This window comes from Narcine bancroftii, chromosome 1 (genome assembly GCF_036971445.1).
Source record: "Narcine bancroftii isolate sNarBan1 chromosome 1, sNarBan1.hap1, whole genome shotgun sequence".
NCBI lineage: Eukaryota > Metazoa > Chordata > Chondrichthyes > Torpediniformes > Narcinidae > Narcine > Narcine bancroftii.
Window position 1 is genome coordinate 279,849,644 of NC_091469.1, and position 23,985 is coordinate 279,873,628.

Below are 23,985 nucleotides of genomic sequence, written 5' to 3' on the forward strand. Positions count from 1 at the left end.
GGTATGTGAGAAATTGATTTGTTCTCCCATTTTCATAACTTCTGTACAACTAATAAATTAAACGTTGGATTTTGAATAGCTGATGTTTGATATAAAATTGGTTATCTGCAATTGGAAACAATGATGATCTGTTGAGCTGGATTGCAATGGACCCAGTTTATGACTAAAGGTAGATATTTATGGTGTAGTGCTCTTAGGGTACCATTAATTAATCTACTCTATTTGCTTTCTGGGATGGAGTGAGCAATGAATGACATCAGGACCACAAGTGGCAGAAAGTGAGATACTGCTCATGGATCATCTTGCTGGCCTTGTTTTGTTTTGTTTTGTCATAGGATCTTCTCACAGTTTCAAAGTGTGTCTGATCATAAGACATTTACAAATTGGAAAAAAAAAGGAACTAATAAATTTACCTAAATGGTTAACTAACAGAAATTAATTAGTCATTAATATTCATTAAAATAAAGTTACACAATCAAAAACCTTCTAATGAAGATTTTAAAACTCATGTTTTAGATAAAGCAATGGTGTTACGTATGAGGTGTAATTGCCTCACTTAGCTCAGTAGGATTTGAAATACTTGTATTTCTTGGCTCAGTTGGAAAAAGAGAGTGAGAAGTCAATGCTGCTGGCTAGTTGTTAACATAGTTCTGCCCATTATAACAGCAACAATTAGAGCTTTATGGACTAAATTAATGTCAAGTGGACTGTGAAATTCTAAATCCACATATAATTGTAAAAAATTCTGGTATTATTCCTGCATGAAAACTATATGATTAAATGTTTGAATTATGGCATGAATTATTCTTTCTTTCTTGTTGGATTATGATGACTGTGCAAAACAGAAAAGATTCAAAAGTTAGTAGAAGCTTCATAAAAACCTCTTTCAAGATTTCCAATATTGGAAAGTGGAAAGTGAGTGGGCATTACCATTTTGGGTAAAACCAAGATTAAGCAAATAATAGTTAGAAGGAGAGCAGTTTCCTGTAAAGGCTTCCTATCCATTTATCCAAATTCTAATTATCAAGCTGTCAGCTGAGATCTCCCAGAATAGGACTGTTCATTTAATCATATTTGTTTAGAGCACATACCATTTTTTTGGCAACAGATCTAACCTTGCTAAATATGTAAGAATTGTGTCACAGAAAAAAAAAAGACGCGACCTTCAGGAGGATCCACACCACATTTTAAATGTCCAAAAGCAAACCATTGTAGATTCTGGAAGCATCATAACCCAGAAATATTAACTGTTTTTCTCTTCCACATATACTGTATGCTGATAATTTTCACCATTTTCTTGATGTGTTGTTAAACATGACTGACTGCATGTTCCAATTTAATTTAATGATCTCTCTTTGACAGATCCTTGAAACATCAGTGGAAGAAATGTCATAAAAAGCTTCAGAAGGAAGATGTGGAAGATGGAAATAAGGATCATTGGGTGAAAAATTATAGCCTGAATAGTGTTGATTCCTTCAGCTTATTCAATGAATTTTTGGAAATGGGTACGTTTCTTATTAACTTCAGCTTCACACTCAGTCTCAGTGTATAAATTATTTCTCTCATGAACTGTAATAAATTTTAATAGGTAATTAAAAATAAATATGATTGCATTACTTGTTAGAAATACAACAGATGTGTAGATAATATGTACATGAAAACACAGGAATAACAAATTGGCTTGTGCATGCTGAAGAGGATGTACTTTGGGGAAAGAGAGAGAGAGAGAAATGACAATGTATAAATGGGAATAAGATATGAGCAGGATGGAAAATTTTAATTTCCCTTTTGGGATTCTGATAAAATTCGCTTATGCTTTTATGCGAATGTTCCAGGAATGGATCTGCTTAATGGTGATCCATAGGATGTTGAAGGTGATTGATTTATTGATTTTTACAGCAAGGTATACACTTGTATACACTGGAATTTAAAAGGATGAGAGGGGATCTGATTGAAACATACAAGAATATTAAGAGATTGGACACATTAGAGATAGGAAACATGTTCCCGATGTTGGGGGAGTCTGGAACCAGAGGCCACAGTTTAAGAATTAAGGGGTAGGCCATTTAGAACAGAGTTGAGGAAAACCTTTTTCACCCAGAGATTTGTGGATCTTTGGAATGCTCTGCCTCAAAAGACAGTGGAGGCCAATTCTCTGGATGCTTTCAAGAAAGAGTTAGATAGAGATCTTAAAGATAGTGGTGTCAAGGTATATGGGGAGAATGAAGGAATGGGGTACTGATTGAGGATGATCAGCCATGATCACAGTGAATGGCAGTGCCGCCTCAAAGGGCCAAATGGCCTACTCCTGCACCTATTGTCTATTGTCTAAGAATCAAGGGTAATTCGTTACTCTCTCTGGAAGAAGATGGTTATTCCATGGCACTTCTGTGGCATGATTGTTAGTTACCATTTATAAGAAGTTCATGTCTCTGTTAACTGGTCTTGCTGCACCCAGGCACAGAATGCATAATTTCTGGGAGCTGTAAGTGAAACATAATGCTAGCATCAACAACCATTATCATTTATAATCTTTTAACTGAAGGAAAGTCATTAAAGAAGCAGCTGAAAATAGTTGGGGCTTGGATACTATTTTATGTCTTAGGCTAAAATGATTGACATTAGCAACCACAACCACCTTTCTTTATGTGATGTATGACTTCATTCATGTTAGTGTTAACCCCTTGATTTTCATTGATTTCAGTTTGATCAGGACTCTTTGATACCACATTCAGTTAAATGCTGCCAAGGGCAGTCACTCTCACATTTCTCTTTTGAAATTCAATGTTTTTGTCTGTTTTTACTGAGAGTTTGATGAGATCTGGATCTGAGTTGATTTCAGTGAAACCCAAACTGAGTTATTTTATAAATGCTCTCCAGCAGCACTGTCAACAATACCTTCCATCATTAATCAGATTGAATTTGTCCTGCTTTAGAGTGGACGAACACTTAGCCAATTTTGCACATTTTCAGGTAGATGTAATTGTAATTTCAGTTTAGCCATTGGTACATCAAGTTTAAGAGCACAGGTCTTCAACACCAAACTGGATTTCTTTCTGGTTTCTTAGTTTTTGCTGCATCCATTGCAATCTGGAATTTCTTTACATTATAGGGAGCAAATATATTTGGGTAAAAACTGGTTTCCATGTTGGCAGGGATAATAGGAGAAAGCAGAGATAGATTGACGTTTCTGAAGATAGCAAAATACTCTACTGCATTTGCATCACTGCCCACCAACATTTATAACTGGATGTGTCAGGACTATTATGGTTTATTCTGACCTGTTGGTTGCAGAATCAATTTCTCAACTGCATGCTATTTTTACTCTTCGGTGCACATGTAGCCTGGAGGTGAAGAGTCATAAAGTTTCATTTTTAGGTAGGTTTGTTACTGCTTCCCACATTACCTTTTGCACACATTGAACTAGGGCTGGTCTTTTGAACAAATAGGTTTCAGTTTGTGATGATCTATCATTTCTGTTGATGCCCGATGTTAAGTTGAAAAGCCTGTTCTGAGACTTCAATTTTAAATAATAATAATGGCACACAGCTTGATGGCGGGTGACATCGATGTGAAGATGAAACCTTGTCTTCCCAAGGACTGTGTGAGATTTATCCCATCAAGACAGTTTTAAAAGAGATACCTCTACCACAGGTAAATACGGGAGGACAAGGTCAATTACGTTTATTCCTCATATTAGTTATTTCACTATCTGTTACAGGCCCAGTCCACTACCTGTACTCTTTAGGATCTACCACCCCCATTGACCAAGCTAGCTTCCAAACCACTAAGTTATGGACTTTGAACGGCCTTTAGAGAATACTCAGTTTTCTTGTCAGTCAGTATTTCTTCCAAGTGCAGTTCAATGTGGAGTCTCTTTTCATCAATCGATGATGAAATTGTTGGTGATGAATTCCCTTGCCTGATGCCATGAAACTTCATGAGTTGGTGTCAATGTAGAAGTTTCATCGACCACTCTCCTTGCCTACTAATGCTTCCCATTAGTATAGACCTCTGGATTACTACCCCAAGTTCTTAAAGTTTAAAATACACTCTTACACACCTTGAGCCCTAATATTATGTAATAACTTTTTAAATGGAAATAATCAAAACCTTTTGAAGCCTTAGATATTATTATAGTCACTGGCTCCCCCTATCTAATCTGTTGTTTAAATTCCTTTATCATGTTGTGAAACATTTTGACCATTTGTCATATTATGACCCAAGTGCTTTGTTACCACATCCTTTATGACGGATTCTCACATTTTGCAGACAACTGATGTTAGGCTAAATAATAACCTATTTTTCTTTCTTTCTCTCTTAAAAAGTGGCAAATTTTTTCCTGCTAGCTTCTTGTCCACTGGAATATTTCTGAGCATGTTTCTGCATTTTAGTCCCATTAATCTTTCTCTAATAACTCTTCTTTAGAAATATTGATTACTTTGATTTCCTTTCTGTTATTTCTGTTTCCATTGTCTTTATGGCGATGAAATGTTCAAAACAAATTGTATAATATCTCACCCATTTCTCATTTTTGCTTTGTGATTTCTCCTGTGATTATTGAAATGGAAGCCTGTGCTTAATTATATGGTACTGCTTCACTATTTATGTTGTAGAGGTTCTTCAGAATTTCTAAAATCCATTCTTTCCTTTCCTTCCCTCCCGCTCTTTATCGATGTTTTGGTCATTCACTGGTACATTTCCATTCCTCATACCTTGAAGTGCTCAGGCTCAAAATGTCGGTAATATGCCTTTACCTCCTATGAACACTGCGAGACCTGTTGAGTTCCTCCAGCATTTCTGTGTTTTTACAACAATCACAGCATCTGTAGACTTTTGTTTCACTTCTCTATTCCTCACCTTACCACTGATCTTGAAAACATTGTAAACCTTTGCTTTTAATCTAATGCGACAAGATCTTAACCTTATTTGCTAGCTATAGATGGATCAGTTTTCCCATGAATTTTTAAATTTTCAGCATAATGTATATTTAGTAAGAATTTTGAAGAACTCATTCCTTGCTTTTGAGTATTTAACAGCAAGTTTTTAATCTAGGTTCTAATCAACCTTAGTCAGTTTACCCCACAAATCAATATAACCTGATTTCATTAAAGTTCAAGACCAGTTTCTTACTGAACTGACTGAACTGATTTTATATTTATTTGGTATATATCTGACAATTTTTATCAATATATTTTCCTTTTCAGCAATTCAATATAGTTTCACCACGATCTTTGTCGCAGCCTTCCCACTGGCTCCACTGTTGGCACTTGTGAATAATCTATTTGAAATTCGACTGGATGCTCGCAAGATGCTATTGCTTCAGAGACGGCCAATACCACGAAAAGCGAAAGATATTGGTAAGGTTCCAACTAACAATTACTTTTGTCTCTTTCACATTGAGGGAAGTATTTTAATTTGTATGCTTTATAAGGTAAAGAATATACAATAACAAGAGAAGATATTCAGATGAGAATTAGTCTATGGTGAACTTTATTATTGATGATATAGCTTACCCCCTTTGTAGTCCCTTTTAGTTTATTTATCCTCAATAGACTTATAAACTTCTACCCGTTTAGCAGCAGAACTAACATGAGTAGGGTGAAAATATAACCAAAATACAATTCTAATAACTATGAACTCATAATTTATGAAGTGATAGTTTCAGCCAGAAGTCACACTGAACTTCTGAATATGCCTGCTCAATTAAATTCTAGTATATTCAGACTTGCTATTCATATCAATTGTTACTCATCAATACCAAGGTATCAGTGGATGGAATATTTCTGAAGCAAGTTACACAATCTTTTCAAAGCTCAAAATTTCCTTCTTATCTGCCAGAGCTGCTTTCTCAGCTTTTGATGAAGCCTTCATTTGCCTCTTTTACCTCTAGATTTGACATTAAAAATAGGAATAGGAGTCAATCATTTGACCCTTCAAATCTTTCTGCCATTCAATATGAAAGTGGTTGATCCAATGTCTCAATTCTATATGTACTACTCTTCGTATCTATAAATCTATTTACAGGGCCATGGCATACCTTTTCTTCCTCCCTAAGCTCAATCAAAATGTTAATATCCACATTTTAATATGCACATATTTTGTCTGTTTGCTGACACCTGGTTAAGGAACACATCAATTTCAAATTTTCACCTTTGTTTACAAATCCTCCTGGAACAGCCATGCTCATCACTTCTTAAATTACTGTCCTTCTCTTTTGGACACTCTTTAAATTCTATTCTTTTGATCAAGCTTTTGGCCATCCATGTCCTTGTGAAACCTTGGTTTCAAATTTTGTTCAATTTCACTCCTTTAGTATAGTATGATATCCTAAGGCATTTCACAGGAGTCCATATTACAGATTTTTTTTTGCTGTAGATTTAAATTATTCTTTAACCTCATACCACAGTTGCTCAATATTAACTGGGTCACGTCAACACATGGGTGATCAAAGAATGATAATGGCTGACTGCAGTGCAATTTGATACAACATACTGTTGTAAACGAAATTGTGGAGAGGGCTTATACAGTGGAATAGTGCACAAAGTTTCAAAACGATCAATAACAATTTAGTCTAAAAGAAAAAATATCAATGCAAGAAATCTGTAATAAAAGGTATTGAAAATACTCTGCAAGACAACTCTCCTCAGACCCTGCGCGACCTGCTGAATATTTTCAGCATTTGCTGTGCTGACAGGTAACAATCAGTGAAGTACTCGATCTTTAGATATGTTATTTTCTTTATTCATCATTTACTATAGTTTAATTCAGATTTATTGTCAGAGTATATACATGACATCACAATCAACCCTGAGATTCCTTTTTTCCTGTGGGTGCGGCAGAAATACCACTAAATGGTAGTGCAACAAATAAACTATACACAGCATAAAACATGTAAACAAAAAACTGTAAACAGATAATGAATGTAAACAAACTGACTGCAATATAGGGAGAACAAAAAGAAAATCAAAAAAGTGCACAAGAGTCCTAAATGGGTCTCTGAGTTTGTCGTTGAGGAGTCTGATGGTGGAGGGATAGCAGCTGTTCCTGAACCTGGTAATGCAAATCTTATGACACCTCTTTCCTGATGGCAGCAGTGAAAACAGAATGTGTGCAAGGTGGTGAGGGTCTTTGATGATTGCTACTGTTCTCTGACGGCAGCGTTCCCTGTAGATGTCTTTGGCTGTGTCCACTACTTTTTGGAGGGCTTTATGCTCAGGAGTATTGGTGTTTCCATACCAGACCATGAGGCAGCTGGTCAGCCCACTTTCCAGCACGCCTCTGTAGAAATATGTCAGGGTTTCTGATGTCACACCAAACCTCTGCAAACTCCTGAGGAGTAGAGGTGCTGACGTGTTTTTTTCATGATGCCATTGGTGTGTTGGGTCCAGGAAAGATCCTCTGAGACAGTGACTCCCAAGAAGTTAAATGTGCTCACCCTCTCCACCTCTGATCCCCCAATGATCAATGGATTGTATACCTCTGGCTTTCCTTTCCCGAAGTCAACAACCAGCTCCTTAGTTTTGGTGATAATGAGTGCAAAGTTGTTGTTGATGCTCTATTCAACCAAGTTTTCAATCTCCATCCTGTATGCTGACTCGTCCCTTGCCTTTATACAACCCACTAGCGTGGTATCATTGTTTAACAACCAATATTATTTTTTGTGTGCTTTTATCATTCAGATTCAAGAACCTTAATATGATAAACTGAGATGTCATTTCAATACAGTTTAATCAAGATCTGATCAAATAGAATGTGGTTCATGTTTCATAGTGTGACCATTTCATCTCTCCCCTCAATCACTTGTGCTTCCCTAATTTGGTGAGATGTACACAGGCTCAATGTATAGAATGTGATGCAATGGTTCCACAGAAACCTAGATTTAGATACACAATATATGCAAACAGGAAAGGATAGAAATTACATATATTAAAAAAAAAATCTGCTCATTGGTGTTTTAGTATCAAGAAAATAACTGGGATATATCTATGCTGCAGGGATATGGGTGAAAATTCTTGAGGCAGTCGGCGTTCTGGCTGTCATTGGAAATGGACTGGTGATCTCAATCACATCTGATTTCATCCCACAATTAGTTTATAGATATGAATATGGTCCGTGTGCAGGTGGACAAAGTTCAGTTGACAAGTGAGTACAATACATGAATTATATTATCTCTAGTAAATTAATTTCCAAACAAAGCAGAGGGTGATCATCTTCATGCAATGTTTGGGTACATGGCAGATTTCTACATTGAAAGAATTAGTCAATATATAAAATATTTATGTGAATTATCAATTCAAATCCAATTCCTGAATTCCTAAAGCAAAAAACTGCAGATGCTCGAATCTATAAACAGGGAGAGCAGAAAATAGTTGACAAATTAAGTAACATCTATAGAAAGAGAAAGACAATTAATATTTACAGATGTGCGTGACTTGCTGAGTATTACTTGCATTTTCTTTTCTTATTTTTGATTTCCAAAACTGACACACAGTACAACTATATACCTGCTGATACGGATCCCTTCCCTTGAGATCTTAATGAAAATCAGTTCATCTAACAAGTATTCACTACTCTCATTTAAGTGGATGAAAGCTGGAAAATCTTCATCAACTGACAGTATGATGTGCAATTAGCTTTATTACATTGAAGAGCTGACTTAACAATGCATCATTAGTAATTCCTGAAACATCAATGCATCCTGTCTTATGTATGTATCAAAAATGCAGCCTAGAAATGTTTGGTACCTGAATGTTCACATGAACACATTTCAAATAAATGTTTTTTTTGGATCCTAATGTTTTTTCCTCCAGATGTTAGCTATGCTGTATTTGTTTACTTTGCAGTTGTTTGATGGGATATGTTAATAACAGCCTCTCAGTGTTCTATGTGAAAGATTTTGAGAATGAAACTCGTTTGAAGGACAATGGATCAGAGTCACTGGGATTCCAAGTAAACTATTGCAGGTATAACATTGCCAAACACTTCCATCTCTTGTGATACACAAACATACTGGAGAACCAGGTCACACAGTATCCATAGAAAGTAAAGGGTAACCAACATTTGGAGCTTATGCTTTTCGTCAGGTATTTCCATCTCTTGTGAATACCAATATGTTCAGGTTTCCTGATCTCTTTTTATTACTTTCTTTATCTTGGGGTATTTTCACCTTTGTTGCAAAAAGGGAAGGAGTGTAGAAAAAGACAATAATAAAGGGTATTGGTGAGTATTGTGTACAGTTTTGGTTCCCTTAGCTAAGAATGGTTATGATATTTTTGGAAGCAGTCCAAAAGAAATTCACCAGGTTAATTCCTGGATGAGAGGATTGTCCTACAAAGAGAAGCTAAACAGGGTGGGTCTACATTGTATAGTACGTTATATTTTTTGAAGTTTAGAAGAATGAGGTGTGAACTTACTGAAACATACAACATTCTAAGTAAATACAAATGGGTAACTGTCAAGATGTTTTCTTTTGAGGGGAATCTCAAAATGAGGCAAAAAAAAGTTTCAATATTGTGGTCAATCATTTACAACTGACATGTAGACACCCTTCTCAAATTATGAACCTTTGGAATTCTCCGATCCAGAGAGTTAGAAAGTTGAGATCATGAGCAGCATTTGAAGTGATGATAGATATATTTGGAATGATTAAGGCTACGGGAATTTGACACAGAGAAGAATATGAGACCTGGGGTAGGTTGATCATGATCATATTGAATGGCAGCATTGACTTGAGGGAAGGTGGCCTTCTCCTGCTCTTATTTTTTTGTGTTTTTCTTGCATGGTTCAAACTTGTAGCACTGCAATCTTTGGAGTCTGGATAGGAGCACAATAATGTTAGAAAGGCAATGCCTCTCTGCCTTCTGCATGGACTGCTCCCTCCATCACTACCTTGACAACTCCTCCCTCTCCACCAATTGCCCCCATCTCCCTACCCCTGTGACCGCAGGGAGGTGCTGCACTTGCGTCCACACCTCCCGTTCGCCACTATTCAGGACTGCATATTTCCTTCCAATTGAAGCAACACTTCACCTGTGAATCTGCACTGGTCATCTGGTGTACCCATTGTAGTTTCCTCCATATCAGAGAGACTGGATGCAGACTGGGAGAACACTTCGTTGAGCACCTCAGCCCTGCTACTGCAATCACAGGGATCTTCCAATGCCTACCCATTTCAATTCCGAGTCCAATTCTCTTGTCAACGTTATTTTTTTATATATAAATGGGAAATCTTTTGAGTCTGTGTAAAAGTCTTCTCAACTGTTCTTCCAACTAGCCTGTGCACCCAGACAACGCTGACCAATTCCTCCTTTTTCCTGTTGTAGTCTCCCTGTTCAAGCATAATACACTAGTTTTAGATCTAACTATTGCACCCTCCATCTGTGTAAGAAATTCCATCGTACTATGATCATTTTTTCCAAGAGGATTCCTAACTACTAGATTGTTAATCTTACCTATCTCATTGCACAATACTAGATCTAAAATAACATTCTCCCTTGCTGGTTCCTTAACATGCTTCTCAAGAAAGCTATCATGGATGCATTCTATGAAGTTATCCTCCTGGCTCTCTCGACGAAATTGATTTTCCCAATCTACATGGAAGTTAAAGTCCCCCACGACAACTGCCATTCCGTTCTTACATGTCTCAGTTATCTCTCAGTTAATTGCCTGTGCTATTGTTATTTGGTGGGCGATAGACAATTCCCATCAGTGATTTTTTTCCCTTTACTATTCTTAATCTTTACCCAGATGGACTCAAAATTCTGTTCCTTAGATTTTATATCTTCTCTCACTATTCCCCTGATCTCATCCTTGATTAAGAGCGCCACCCCGTCACCTTTAGCATCCTATCTTTTCATACTACCTGATTCCTTGAAAATTTAATTTCCAATTATGCCCATCTTGTAATCGGGTTTCTGTGATGGCCATTAAATCATATGCCTGGGTACTGATTTGCACCTCAAGTTCACTAACCTCATTTCTAATACTACGGGGATTCAGATAAAGTGTCCTCATGCTCCCAATTCCCAATTTTTTTCAGGAAGAAAACCATTTGAAAAAAAAATTATTGTCCAGTGCATCAAAGTTAACACCTTTGTCCTGCGCTAGTTCTATATCTAAAATTCCTTCAGTTGCTGTCTTGACTATATAGTGTTTGTACCTCCATAGACTTCTTAGATTCAGCTTTCCAAAAATTTAACTTACTTTGGGTGAAGAAATGTCTTATCTTAGTCCAGAATGATCTACTCTTTACTTTGAGACTCTTACACCTGGTTCTAGAAGACACTCCAGCCAGAGGAAACATCATCCCTGTATCAACAGCATCAAGCATTGTACAAATGTTGTATGCTTCAGTGAGATTACCTCCCATCCTTTAAACTCAAGATGGTCTAGATATAGTTTGCTTCATTTCCCTTCACATAACTAACTTGTTATCTTAGGAATCAAATCTGCTAAACTATCAACACACTCCCTCTATTATGAATACTGTACAAGGGTATATCTTTCCTCAGGTCCAGAGACAGGAATTGTACACCATATTCCAGATGGGTCTCAAGTTCAAAGTTTCTTTTATTCTCACATAATAATACATAAAAAGGTAATATACATACTTCAATTTTTGTCTTTCGTAAGGCAAAGGGTCACCATGAGAATTGCCTGGGGCTCCTAACAATAGGAGAAAGAGAAGCAAAAGAGAGTCCCTTTAGAGACACTGAGTGTCCATGGATTGCCTCTTGCACCACCGTTGCCTCTGCAGATGTAGGAAGCCATCAACATCATGACCAAACAGAAAGACCCTGTGGTACAGTTCTGTGTCTCTGCTCAACACTGTCCCGGGTTCCCACCAGACTTGCATACAATATGCATCCGGAGCCCAAAGCTTCTCTGCAATTTAAACAAACTTGTCCATCAATATACCTAGCGATTCTACAGTAGCAGAGGTAAATGCATGTATCATCGAAAATGGGTAAAATCTAATTGCCTTCAGAGATGGGGGTAATCCATATTTGCCAGGTGACACCAGTCACTAGTTTTTTTTGCCATAATGGTAGTTGGGACATTATGATTTCACTTTCTTTGGATTGCAAGTTTAGAGCTCGTCTTGTTTCTCTTCCTCAGGTATCGTGATTACAGAACTGCTGATGACTATGAATATTCAATTCAGTTCTGGCATATCTTTGCTGCTCGTTTGGGATTTCTTATTTTATTTGAGGTAAGTAAACTAGTTCCCCTTGGTACAATGCACGAAACCAATGTCAAATTATGGCTTTCCTTTGCACAATCTAACGGTTTGAGGATGTCGTAGCCACTAAAAACACAGTGGTGGCTGATGAAGACAAAATAATGACACACACAGTTGCAGGTAAATCAGAACTCATTTACTGAGTCACATATGTATTCTTTTAAAACACTGAATCACGTGCACCACATCATGATGTTATGACGTCCCGTGCTGGTTCACTAGACTTCTGGCAGTTGTAGTCTATCTATAGCGCGCCGGCACTATCACCTGGTAGTTGTTTGGGAGTTCAACCCCTGCGTAGGACTGCTGGCTGTTGAATAGGGGCAGAAGGTGTTGCAGGTTTGAGCCTTAATTGCTCGTTTGGATGGTCCCAACTGGGCAGATGAATTACCATGGGTGTTGCTCGGCATTAGGACAACTCCAAAAGAGGATCCTCACACTTCATCTGCTGACCTCGTATACGGCGCCCGCCTTTGGTGGTCCCAGAGGAATTTGTTCCACACAGATCCAGTAAAGATGAAGATCTCAGAGATGCTAAGCAGACTAAGAGATACCATAGGAAAATTATCCCCTGTACCACCATCATAATATTGGCAAACATGTTTCTTTTGTACTGAAAGCATTGTGAATGACAGAGGCTGCCCAACAACGTCCAAGATGCAGGTTGACCTCATTTGTCTCATCACCCTTTATGGTTCATCGTATAGCAACTGCAAGGGCTGTCCATGTGTTCCTCTACATACGAGCATGTATTCACAGCCTTTCAGTTCGTGTGGTACAAAAGAAACATGTTTGCCATATTATGATGGTGGTACAGGGGATAATTTGCCTATGGTATCCCTTAGTCTGCTTAGCATCTTTGAGATCTTCATCTTTACTGGATCTCTGTGGAACAAATTCCTCTGGGACCACCAAAGGCGCGTCGTATACGAGGTCAGCAGACGAAGTGTGAAGATCCTCTTTTGGAGTTGTCCTAATTCCGAGCAACACCCATGGTAATTCATCTGCCCAGTTGGGACCATCCAAACAAGCAATTAAGGCTGATTTAAGGCAACGATTGAATCGTTCAACCATCCCATTGGACTGCGGGTGATAGGCGCTTGTATGATGAAGCCTAGATCTGAGCAGCCAAAGTAGGCCATCCATAATAAAGATGTAAATTGAGGTCCTCTGTCAGAAGTGATGTGTGTCATTAGGCTGAAGCGAACTACCCAGGAATTAAGGAATTCTCGTACACAAGAGAACGTAGAAGCATCTGCCATGGGGACTGCCTCAGGCCATCTCTTAAGCCTATCGATCACTATGAAAATATAGCAGTAGCCTCGTGAAACTGGAGTTGGTCCCACAATGTCCACATGGACATGGTCGAAGTAGCGAGTTACCAGTGGGAAGGGTTGTAGCGGTGCTTTTGTATGACAATGGATTTTGACTTTTTGACAAGCAACACAAAATCTGGCCATTTGTGACTTCTTTCTTCAGACCATGCCAAACAAATCTGCCTGAAATCAGATGAATGGTTGATCTGATGGATGAGAAAAACCATGGACAGAATCAAAAGTGCAATGTCTCCAAAAAGCTGGAACCACTGGCCGTGGATTCCCATTGCAAAAGAGCAGCTTGCCGTTGGCATCGATTTTCCCATCCTTCCATTGTAGGTTAGTTATCGAGATGCAATACAACTCCATCTCACTGTCTTGTGCTTGGGCAGCAGCGAGAGTCACGTCATCAATGCCATGGTCTATAGCTAATACCTCGAGCGCAACTGAGCGGGAAAGTACATCAGCCACTACATTGTTTTTTTTCCAGAAATATTAATTATTCTGGTAGAGAATTCCAAAATGAAGGATAACTGCTGCTGTTGTCGAGCTGACCAGGGCTCCAACACCTTCAAAAAACACGAGGGTCAAGGGCTTATGGACTGTGAAGATGCCTTTCAAAAAGTAACCGAAGTGACGGATGTACAAATGCGTGGCTAGGAGCTCTTTATCAATGGTGCTGTATTTTTTTAAACCCAAAAGGGATATGTAAAAATTCAAACAATCTGAAAGGGGCAATTATTGCTGTTTTTGGATTGTCATCTGGTTGCACTGGCACCTGGTGATATCCATGCAACAAGTCTACTTTTGAAAAGATATACACCTCACCTTGATTCATTGAAAAATCGTGAATATGGGGAATAGGGTAACGATCCATTATAAGGTATAGTGGTGTAATTGAGCCATCTAGGATCTCCATAAGATCTCCACCCTCTGGTGCGTTGTTGGACTAAATGTAATGCAGACGTCCATGGGCTGTCGGGCCTGCAAATTATCTCCAGCTCTTCCATTTTGTGGAATTCTTGTTTAGGAAACTGCAGTTTCTCCGGAGGCAAGCGACGTGGCTTAGCATGAATGGGAGGACCCTTGGTAGAAACATGGTGAGTTACTCCATGTTTCAGAGTGGGGTCGAAAACTGCAAAGTTGTAATTTCTGGAAACTCATCTACAAGTCTGGAGAACTTAACAACAGGGCTTGAAGGCATAGCACAGGAACATGCCATTCTGCCTGGCGAATAGTTTGAAAGGTGGTACTATCCACCAGCCGATGCCCTTTTAAATCCACCTTGAATGAATGAGCTCGAAGGAAATTGGCCCAAGTAGCGGTCGTGATACTGCTGCTATAATAAAAGGCCATGTGTAAATGTTCCCCTGAACATTCATTTTTTTGGTGCCATACATGGGTATGTTGAACTATTGACTGCTGTGAGTTGGTGGTTAGGGGTAGGATAACGTGTATCAAAACCAGTGGTGAAAAAACACTAACTTTCGATCCTGTGTAAAATTTACGTTGGGATAGCTGATCCCAATGAAAATATACATCAAACATATAAGTGACTACAGAATGAATTGCAGTAAGTTTGTGCTCCAATCAATTTCCATGAGTTCAAATCACAAATATCCTTCCAGAGTTATTTAAATTTTGTTGAACATCCAATTAGAACAGTGTAATCCAGATTCCATGCAATATCAATGTTGACAGTAATACACTCAAACATAATTTGTTCACTTATACATCTCTGCAACATATAATGTTAATCAAAAGTTTTGTAACACTGGCCATTAAGTAATTTTTCCTGAAATTCCTAATATTGTAGCTACTATTTTATTATATAAAAAATTTACGTTGGGATAGCTGATCCCAAACATAAAGAAGGCTTGTAGGTTTTTGGCCAACTGTCACCATTAACGACAGTCGGCCAGGGCATTTCCTGAGAACACACAGGATGGCAGGCACTCACATGCATTGACTCCCCAATGCTGGTGGTAAAAATACCAGGCGGAAATGTCGACAGGCTGTCTGCCTGACTGGAGATGTTGCCTCGTTATAGGAGCTGGTGTATTGAGAGCATTGGCTTGCAGTGGCACTGTCATAGAACATAGAAACATAGAAGATAGGAGCAGGAGTAGGTCATTCGACCCTTCGAGCCTGCTCCGCCATTCAACGAGATCATGGCTGATCTTAAAGTTCAGTACCCCGTCCCCGCCTTCTCTCCATAACCTTTAATACCCTTATACTGAAGAAACAGATCTAATTCCCTCTTAAATATATTTAATGAACCTGCCTCTACTGCCCTCTGTGGCAATGAACCTTTTTGGTGTGTTTTTTTTTGCCAGCCACAGGACATCTGCCTTTGCAGCTACTACCCTGGGGTCTTCAAAAGAACTCTTTGATAATAAGAGTCTAATGTCTCAGGCATCCTCTCCAGGAAGAGCTGTACGAATAACATATCTGGCCATTATCTGGATTCCAGGCACAGCAATTTTGTCCATTAGTTCAGTCGGGGCACAGTCACCCAACTCCTCCATGTGTAACAGTCTGGTGCTTTAAGAGTGTCATACTTGCATTCTCCAGGCTCTGGTGGATCACACAGGATGCCACCCACTCACTTGGCAGTGGCTTCGTCCAAGGCACTGACAAGGTGATAATAGCGAGTCGCATCCACCTTGATCTTCCGGAGGTGAAATTGTCCCTCAGCCTGTCAAAACCACAGCTCTGGTTGGGCGGTAGCTTAACAACAGCTGCAGTATCCATAAGGTTGAAAAGCTTGTTTTGAACCCGTCAGGGTCACCAATTGTAGCCCCTGAAAACGTGAAATAATGACACACACAATTGCAGGTAAATCAGAACTAGTTTACTCGAGTCACGCGTGTATTCTTTTAAAATACTGAATCACACATGCCACGTTATGACATCCCATGCCTGTTCGCGAGACTTCTGGAAGTTGTAGTCTATCTATAGTGCCGCTACAATTTGACTATTATCAGTTATAAAATGAACTGAACACAATGTAAAACATATAGTTTGTACACAATAAAAATATCTGTTTTAATTTCCACTTCAGAATGTTGTTGTTTTCATCAAGTATATCACAGCATGGTTTGTTCCTGATCTTCCAACTTCAGTGACAAATGAAAATCTACATCAAACATATAAGCGACTACAGAATGAATTGCAGTAAGTTTGTGCTCCAATCAATTTCCATGAGTTCAAATCACAAATATCCTTCTAGAGTTATTTAAATTTTGTTGAACATCCAATTAGAACAGTGTAATCCAGATTCCATGTAATATCAATGTTGACAGTAATACACTCAAACATAATTTGTTCACTTATACAACATCTCTGCAACATACAATGTTAATCAAAAGTTTTGTAACACTGGCCATTAAGTAATTTTTCCTGAAATTCCTAATATTGTAGCTACTATTTTATTATATATCAATATATGTTGTGTTGGCCCCAGCACCAACTGCATCATCTTAATTCCACCCAGCAGAATTAATTAAATGATTGCAATAAAAATAAAAATGTTCTGGACCCTGTTAACTTCAAAGTTCTTAAAGTACTTCATATGTAAATTTATTTATACATTTTAACAATGAAGAGCATTTTTATTAACAGTCGTGCTTACAGTAGTGAGTAGCAGTAGATAAGAACCAATAAAGGTGACCAAAAATCCATTCAAACTGTCCAGATATAGGTGTAATTGGTGGATACCAAAAAATGGCTAATATTATCCATCCAATAGGCAAGTGTCCAGAATCAACAGAGATAGAGGGATTGGTGGAGCCTGTGCTGGGGTAGATTGAAGTCAAACAGTAATTCTAGCTATTGCTTCTGTTAGACAGTGTAATCATGTGCCAAGTACAATGCTTTTTCAAGCCCTGTGGACTTCTGGTAACAGAAATTCACTCTTTCAGAATTTGCGAATCAGCATCCAAAAATCTGAGACGAAGAACAAAATGTACTCTCACAATATATATGAAAAAAGTAAATCAATAAACATTTTTTTAAAACTCACATTTCTTGACACTTGCGCAAAGGACACAGCTTCACTTTATGTAAAATCATGGTGTGGACCATTTTCTTGGAATGCAACTCCCCATCCAGGTAATGCAGGGATTGTCTGCATTAATAATACCTGTATGGTATATAAAACCTGTAATAATACCTACAGGCCTATTGGTTAGCATAAGAGACTAACAAAATTTACAATGCAGTAAGAGGATGTAAATTGAATCTGAAGAAATCATGTTGTCTTAGGTTTTAGATTATTGATAATAATTCTTTCTTTCTTTCAGGATGACATCAAGAGAAATTCGTGAAAAACGTTCACTTAAAGTGTGGAGATCTCAGTCAACATCTGTGTGAACATTTTGAAAATAAGTATGCCAGCAAAGATTTAACAACTTCTTTCCTGATCATATTTGTTTTAATAATGTATTATATATTATTGTGCTGGATCAAGGATATTTGGTCAAGAGGAGGAGTCTGAAGAAAAATCAGTTCACACAGATGATTTTTCTCTATGAAAGATCTCCTAATTAATCATGCATTGCAGACAGCAGAAATCCATTTTTGAATAATCAGTTTCATGCCAATCAAGCTGATTATTGTTTACAAGTTTTCATGGTGAAAGATACTGACTAAACAATGTGTCTCTAAATCCTGGCATTTTTTTCCTCAACTCAGAGAACTAGACTGACATTTCAGATTCAAAAGCAACAGTGGATTATATGCATCAAACAGGTACAATGCTACAAACCTCAACATGAAAAATGTATACACTTTCAGTATCCAACCGATGGAATCTTAGAACCTGTATTCTGAACCCCCAGGGCTTGGACGATTTCTTTGAGAAATAAACTTTGTGAATTGACAGTCTATTTGACAAGAAAAAAAATGTGTTACTATCCTTTTACAGCATCAGAATGAAGTTCAATCCAGTCGTTGGACAGCAAAATCATGAATCCTGAGCTGCAAATAAACCTTCTCATCCATTAACTAAGAGGAGAAATGTGTCCACAGATATCGAAATGTTTACTCTCTGGCAAAATAATGGGGCCACCTTTCATACCTCAGTTCAACTGTTAATACGTTTATTCATTGCTGTTAGGTGCATTTAATTCATTTTACATATTATGTGCTTAATTATCTCAATGGTATTTATTCAGTATCGGCTCTAAAAGATTGGATCAATGAAATGATACTAAAGGAAAAATAAATTGCCATCATTAGTTGGAGTCATATAAATAAGGATAAATAAAAATAAGACAGTTTAATTACATCCACGGAGCTATTTGCAAACTTTGAAAAGATTAAAATCCTCCTTTATGTCCGAGATGATTTTGAACAAAGTTGAAACTAAGAAGAGTTAAAGAAAAACCAGTCGTTCTTATCAGAGTCACTGATCCAAATTTGTCCTTTAGACTTAGTTAAATGTGGTGAGAATCTAACAGTTTTGAGTTGAGTAGTATGCTGAATGTTTGCTAAGGGCAGCCTTCCTTTACCCATCCACTCCTTTATAGAAAGTAGTGCCACTCGATTACTAGTAATAGAACCAGAAGATAGTAATGAAAACAAAAGCCAATCCATCCAACAAGTGATCTTATTACTTAGGCCTTTAGGGTATAATCCAACAACATTTTAGTTCTCTTTACTTTCTTCTTCTTCCTTGACTCATTGATTATTTGTATCATTCAAACTTCAGCTTTTAAAGTTGTATGGAACAATTTTTTGGTAAAAATGAATATTTTCTTTACTCAAGTTTTCATCTAATGCCAAAAATCCTTAAGTGTGAGTAAGATATTTATTTTTTTAAAAAATTAAGCAGAAAAAAAATTGACTCTTAATTCATGAATAACAGTGGATGTGTAAATGAAGTGTTGAAAAAAAGAAACTTGAATGTAAGGTACTGCATCATATAAGATTTTCTATGATTGGAAAACTGTATAATCAATATTGCAGCAGATGAATTAGAGTCATTTGAATAAATGTATGAACTTGTGAGCACTGAACCTACAGACAAGGATTTTTTCTGCAATTTTGTGCATGAGTTAACATTTTCATGTACTTGGCTGGAGAATGATCATGTATGAACATTAGGGAAATGTGCAAATTCAGCTGTTTTGAAAATTTCAGTTAATTACATTCAAAATATAATGTTAACAATAAGTTTAAGAGTATAATTATATTTTTGTGTTCTAAAAATTGTTTTTAATCCTTGCTTTGTATAAAATTAATTTGTATTTTTACAGAACAAAGTAAAATGTCCATAATATTGAAAAATATCCGCAGTTTGTTTCCTTTTTTTCCCCTCAACCGTTATACTTTCATGGGCATACAAGCTGGGGGGTGGGGTGGGGAGCGCAGGGGGGGAACAACCCCCTCCCAAAATTTGGTCAAAACAGTGGGGAAAATTCAAGCAAAGCCAGAGAGATGGTGACCTGAATGATTCAAGTCTCCGTCTCCTCAGCTTTGCCTGATCTCACCTTCCATCTTTCCCTCACAGCCGCAGCTTTACTTTATGACCTCTTGCCTGTTGGGTCTATCAGCTTCCCCCCACCCCGTTCAGCACCTTTTCCCCCTCCCACCTGACTCAGCCTGTTCAGCATGCCGGCAGCTGTTTCGCGGAGAAAACTGGGCCCAGAGGTGAGATGCGAGGCCCGGATGCAGAGTAGGCCCCATGTAAAATTTCAGGCAAATCAACCCCTCTGCCCTTAACCAAAGAGTCCCCAAATGCCTATATGTACTTTCATTCTATGCTCTTTTACATTTCTTTGGAAACATACAGTATCAACTGGTATGGAAAAGTACTTTCTCTTAATAATTGATGCCAATTCTGTGAAGACATGATACACAGTTGACTGCGCCTTCAATCTTTCAATGATAATGACATCCACGGTGTAATTATCTAATATTTCTAGACATATAGGTGGTTTGGTTTTTCTACCATTTCCTGAACAAGATAGCCAGAGATGGTGCATTTTACAAAAGTGCTGGAGAAACTCAGAAGATCACACAGCATCTATAGGAAGCAAAGGGATATAATCAGATCTTTGTCAAGGAATGAGCAAAAAGCAGACAAGTGCCTGAATAAAAAGGTAGGGAGAGGAAAAGAGACAAAAGGTCATAGGCAGAGATAGGTGGGATGACAAAAGAGAAAATAAAGCTGAAGTGACAGGGATAGGGGTGCCTCAACTCTTCCTCTGCTACATTGACAATTACATTGGTGCTGTCTCATGTATCCACTAATTCCCACTAAATACCTACCCTGTGACTGCAGGAAATCCTATACTTACCACCCACACCTGCTCACTCACCACCATTCAACCCTAATCAGTCCTTTCAAGTGAAGCAACACTTGTGAATCTGTAGACATCATCTACTGTATCCGATGCACCTGTTGTGGCCTCTTCCACATTAGAGACCAGGGAGATTGTTTTGTTGAGAACCTTCACTCTGTCCACTGTAATAACAGGGCCTGTCCAGTGGCTAACCATTTATTTCAATTCCACACCGATATGTCCTTATGCATTGCTAAAGCAAGGCTACCTGAAAATTGGAGGAACAATGCCTAATATTCCATCTGGGCAGTCTCCAAACAGATGGCATCAATATTGACTTCTATTAGGCCCTCCCCCATCTCTCTTTCCCTATCCCTCTGCCTTCTTTCTGCCAGCTCACCAACCCATCCCCCTATAACTTCTCAGCTTTTTTCTCTTCTGTCCTTCCAACTATGACCTCTTGCCTGTTGGCCTGTGCACCTACCCCTGCCCTTCTTCCCTCCTCTCCTCCCCTCCACTTTTTTTTTATTTTGGCACCTGCCTGCTTTTTGCTCAAACCTTGATGAAGGCCTCAGGCCCAAAATGTTGGTTATATCCCTTTGGTTCCTATTGACGCTGCATGACTTGCTGAGTTTCTCCAGCACTTTTGTGTATTGTAGATTTTCCTGTTTAACAGCCAGAGATGGTAATATTTTGTTCAACCAGTAGGGGTTACTTATAGTCTCAAAAACTAGGCTGGTAAATTTGACTCCCCAGTGAACTGATTTCTCACTAAAATGGAAAGAGCTAGTTCTCTCATATCAGATTACCAACCTCAAAAGCAGCCAATTGAGCATTTATTTCTAAATACAATGAAAAGAAAACTAAATACACTAGGAAAACTATTCAATCACAAGAGTCATGTAAAATAAACAAGCTTTTTTTTGTAAAAAGTTATGCCTCGCCTTGATGGAATGCTATCTAATATGCCTTGCAAAAGAGAAAATGCTTGAAAGCAGGTAATATTTCTGTGGAAAGTTAATGTTTTCTGTTAAAACTTAGTCAGTTTACATAGGAGCTAGACAGTAAGAGGTATTTTCATAGTGGCAATAATTCACTTAAGAATCATTAAGAGTGATTGAGAACCCTATAACTGCATACATATGCATGGCGGCTTGGCCAGAGTGACTGGGATGAGGGCGGGACTAGGGTGCATAATAATGCAGTGTGTGTCTATGGGAGGGGAGGGTGCTGTTTGGTGTCTAAACTCCTCAGGAGCCCCTGCATGCATGAGGTCCACACATATTGGGAGTTTGCGTGGAGGAGCTGGACCCTTTTGACCAGAGAGTAAGTTTTATGGCCCCTTGCGTGCTTCTGTAGCAGGACCGACCCAGGGGACGTCAACTAGGATGGCAGGGTGGTCCCCAATGCTGACTTCCAGGGGAAGGAGAAAATTCTTTCATGAGGGGTAGAGTTGGTGGCGGTACATTAAAGCAACCTGATCACATGGAGTGCTTCGGGGAGGACCTCCTACCAGTGAGAGACTGGTATTCCTCTGGACTTAAGGGTGAAGAGGATGGCCTTCCACAAGGTAGCATTATCCCTCTCCAAATGGCCATTCCCTTGGTGGTTATAGCTAGTGGTCCTGCTAGTGACGATACCTCAAGACTGCAAGTATTGACGCAGTTCGCTTCTCATGAACGAGGACCCCCAGTCATTGTGGATGTATGACGGGTACCCAAACAGGGTGAAAAGCTTGTGCAGTGCCCTGATGACTATTGTAGTGGTCATACCTGAGCAGGGGATGGCAAAGGGGAAACGTGAGTACTCATCGATAACCATGTGGAAATTCATGTTGCAGTTGGTGGAGGGGAGGGAGCCCTTGAAGTCCATGCTCAGGCATTCAAAAGGCCGTGTAGCCTTTATCAGGTGAGCCCTGTTCGTGCAGACCTGGCAGTCCCTAGTCATGTCTCTGACATTCCCGATGGAGTATGGGAGATTTTGAGATTTAGTGAACTGGAAAAATCTCGTGACTCCAGGATTGTAGAGGTCATTGTGGAGGGTTTTGAAGCGATCTATCTGTTCCTCGGGACAGGGCATCCGGGGGCTCATTGAGATGTTGTAGTTATAGGTGGAGAGTTTAATCCTCCATCTCAGAATCTTGTCGTACTTTATCTTACCCTGCTGAACTATACATTTCAGGCAAATTAGAGTGTCTGTACTTTATAGGTTTGGAAACAATCATTGTCGAGGATGGTGAAATTCATGAAAATGACTCCCCCAAATTGTGTACAGAGTATATCCATTTAAGAATGAATGTGGCAGAACTACAGAACTATGATCTCATCCACTGGTTTGGGATTATTTAAATAATACTGCTCCAATTATTTAGCACATCTAAATAATGCATAGCATGTACACGAGACAGGTATCTCATTCTAAATACCCCAGATGATTCTCTATACGATTGCAACAGGAGTAACAGGTGGCCAATTGACATCACTAAGCCCATCTCTCCACCCCATTCAGCAAGTCTACTCTTACATTCTTCTTCTTTCTTTGGCTTGGCTTCGCGGACGAAGATTTATGGAGGGGGTAAATGTCCACGTCAGCTGCAGGCTAGTTTGTGGCTGACAAGTCCGACGCGGGACAGGCAGACACGGTTGCAGCGGTTGCAGGGGAAAATTGGTTGGGGTTGGGTGTTGGGTTTTTCCTCCTTTGCCTTTTGTCAGTGAGGTGGGCTCTGCGGTCTTCTTCAAAGGAGGTTGCTGCCCGCCGAACTGTGAGGCGCCAAGATGCACGGTTTGAGGCGATATCAGCCCACTGGCGGTGGTCAATGTGGCAGGCACCAAGAGATTTCTTTAGGCAGTCCTTGTACCTTTTCTTTGGTGCACCTCTGTCACGGTGGCCAGTGGAGAGCTCGCCATATAACACGATCTTGGGAAGGCGATGGTCCTCCATTCTGGAGACGTGACCCACCCAGCGCAAATTTCTCATATTCACTTTGCATCTGCCTTGTAGATTAAATACCTATTAATCTCTGGCCTGAATATATTCAATAATGTCTCCTCTACAGTTCGCTGGGTATGATAATTCAAAATACTAATATCATTCTGAGAAGAGAAATTCATGATTATCACTGGTTTAAATGGGCAAG

General features: G+C 38.9%; 1 protein-coding gene across 6 annotated transcripts in view; it reads left to right on the forward strand.

Annotated features, from left to right (window-relative positions):
• ano9b (anoctamin 9b) overlaps nucleotides 1–19,831 on the forward strand; it is a 128,803-nt gene extending 108,972 nt beyond the window's left edge. For 3 of the 6 annotated variants that reach the window (XM_069901005.1, XM_069901028.1, XM_069901039.1), the window contains 7 exons: nucleotides 1,363–1,505; nucleotides 5,208–5,360; nucleotides 7,998–8,145; nucleotides 8,847–8,966; nucleotides 12,121–12,214; nucleotides 16,625–16,737; nucleotides 17,865–19,831. In XM_069901005.1, the coding sequence (XP_069757106.1) occupies nucleotides 1,363–1,505; nucleotides 5,208–5,360; nucleotides 7,998–8,145; nucleotides 8,847–8,966; nucleotides 12,121–12,214; nucleotides 16,625–16,737; nucleotides 17,865–17,934 (841 nt within the window). In that variant the 3' untranslated portion in view covers nucleotides 17,935–19,831. Of the gene's footprint in view, nucleotides 1–1,362; nucleotides 1,506–5,207; nucleotides 5,361–7,997; nucleotides 8,146–8,494; nucleotides 8,711–8,846; nucleotides 8,967–12,120; nucleotides 12,215–16,624; nucleotides 16,738–17,864 lie in introns of those variants that run through there. The other 3 variants (XM_069901011.1, XM_069901018.1, XR_011345658.1) reach the window with 3 other exon arrangements.
• Nucleotides 19,832–23,985: the final 4,154 nt, after the last annotated feature.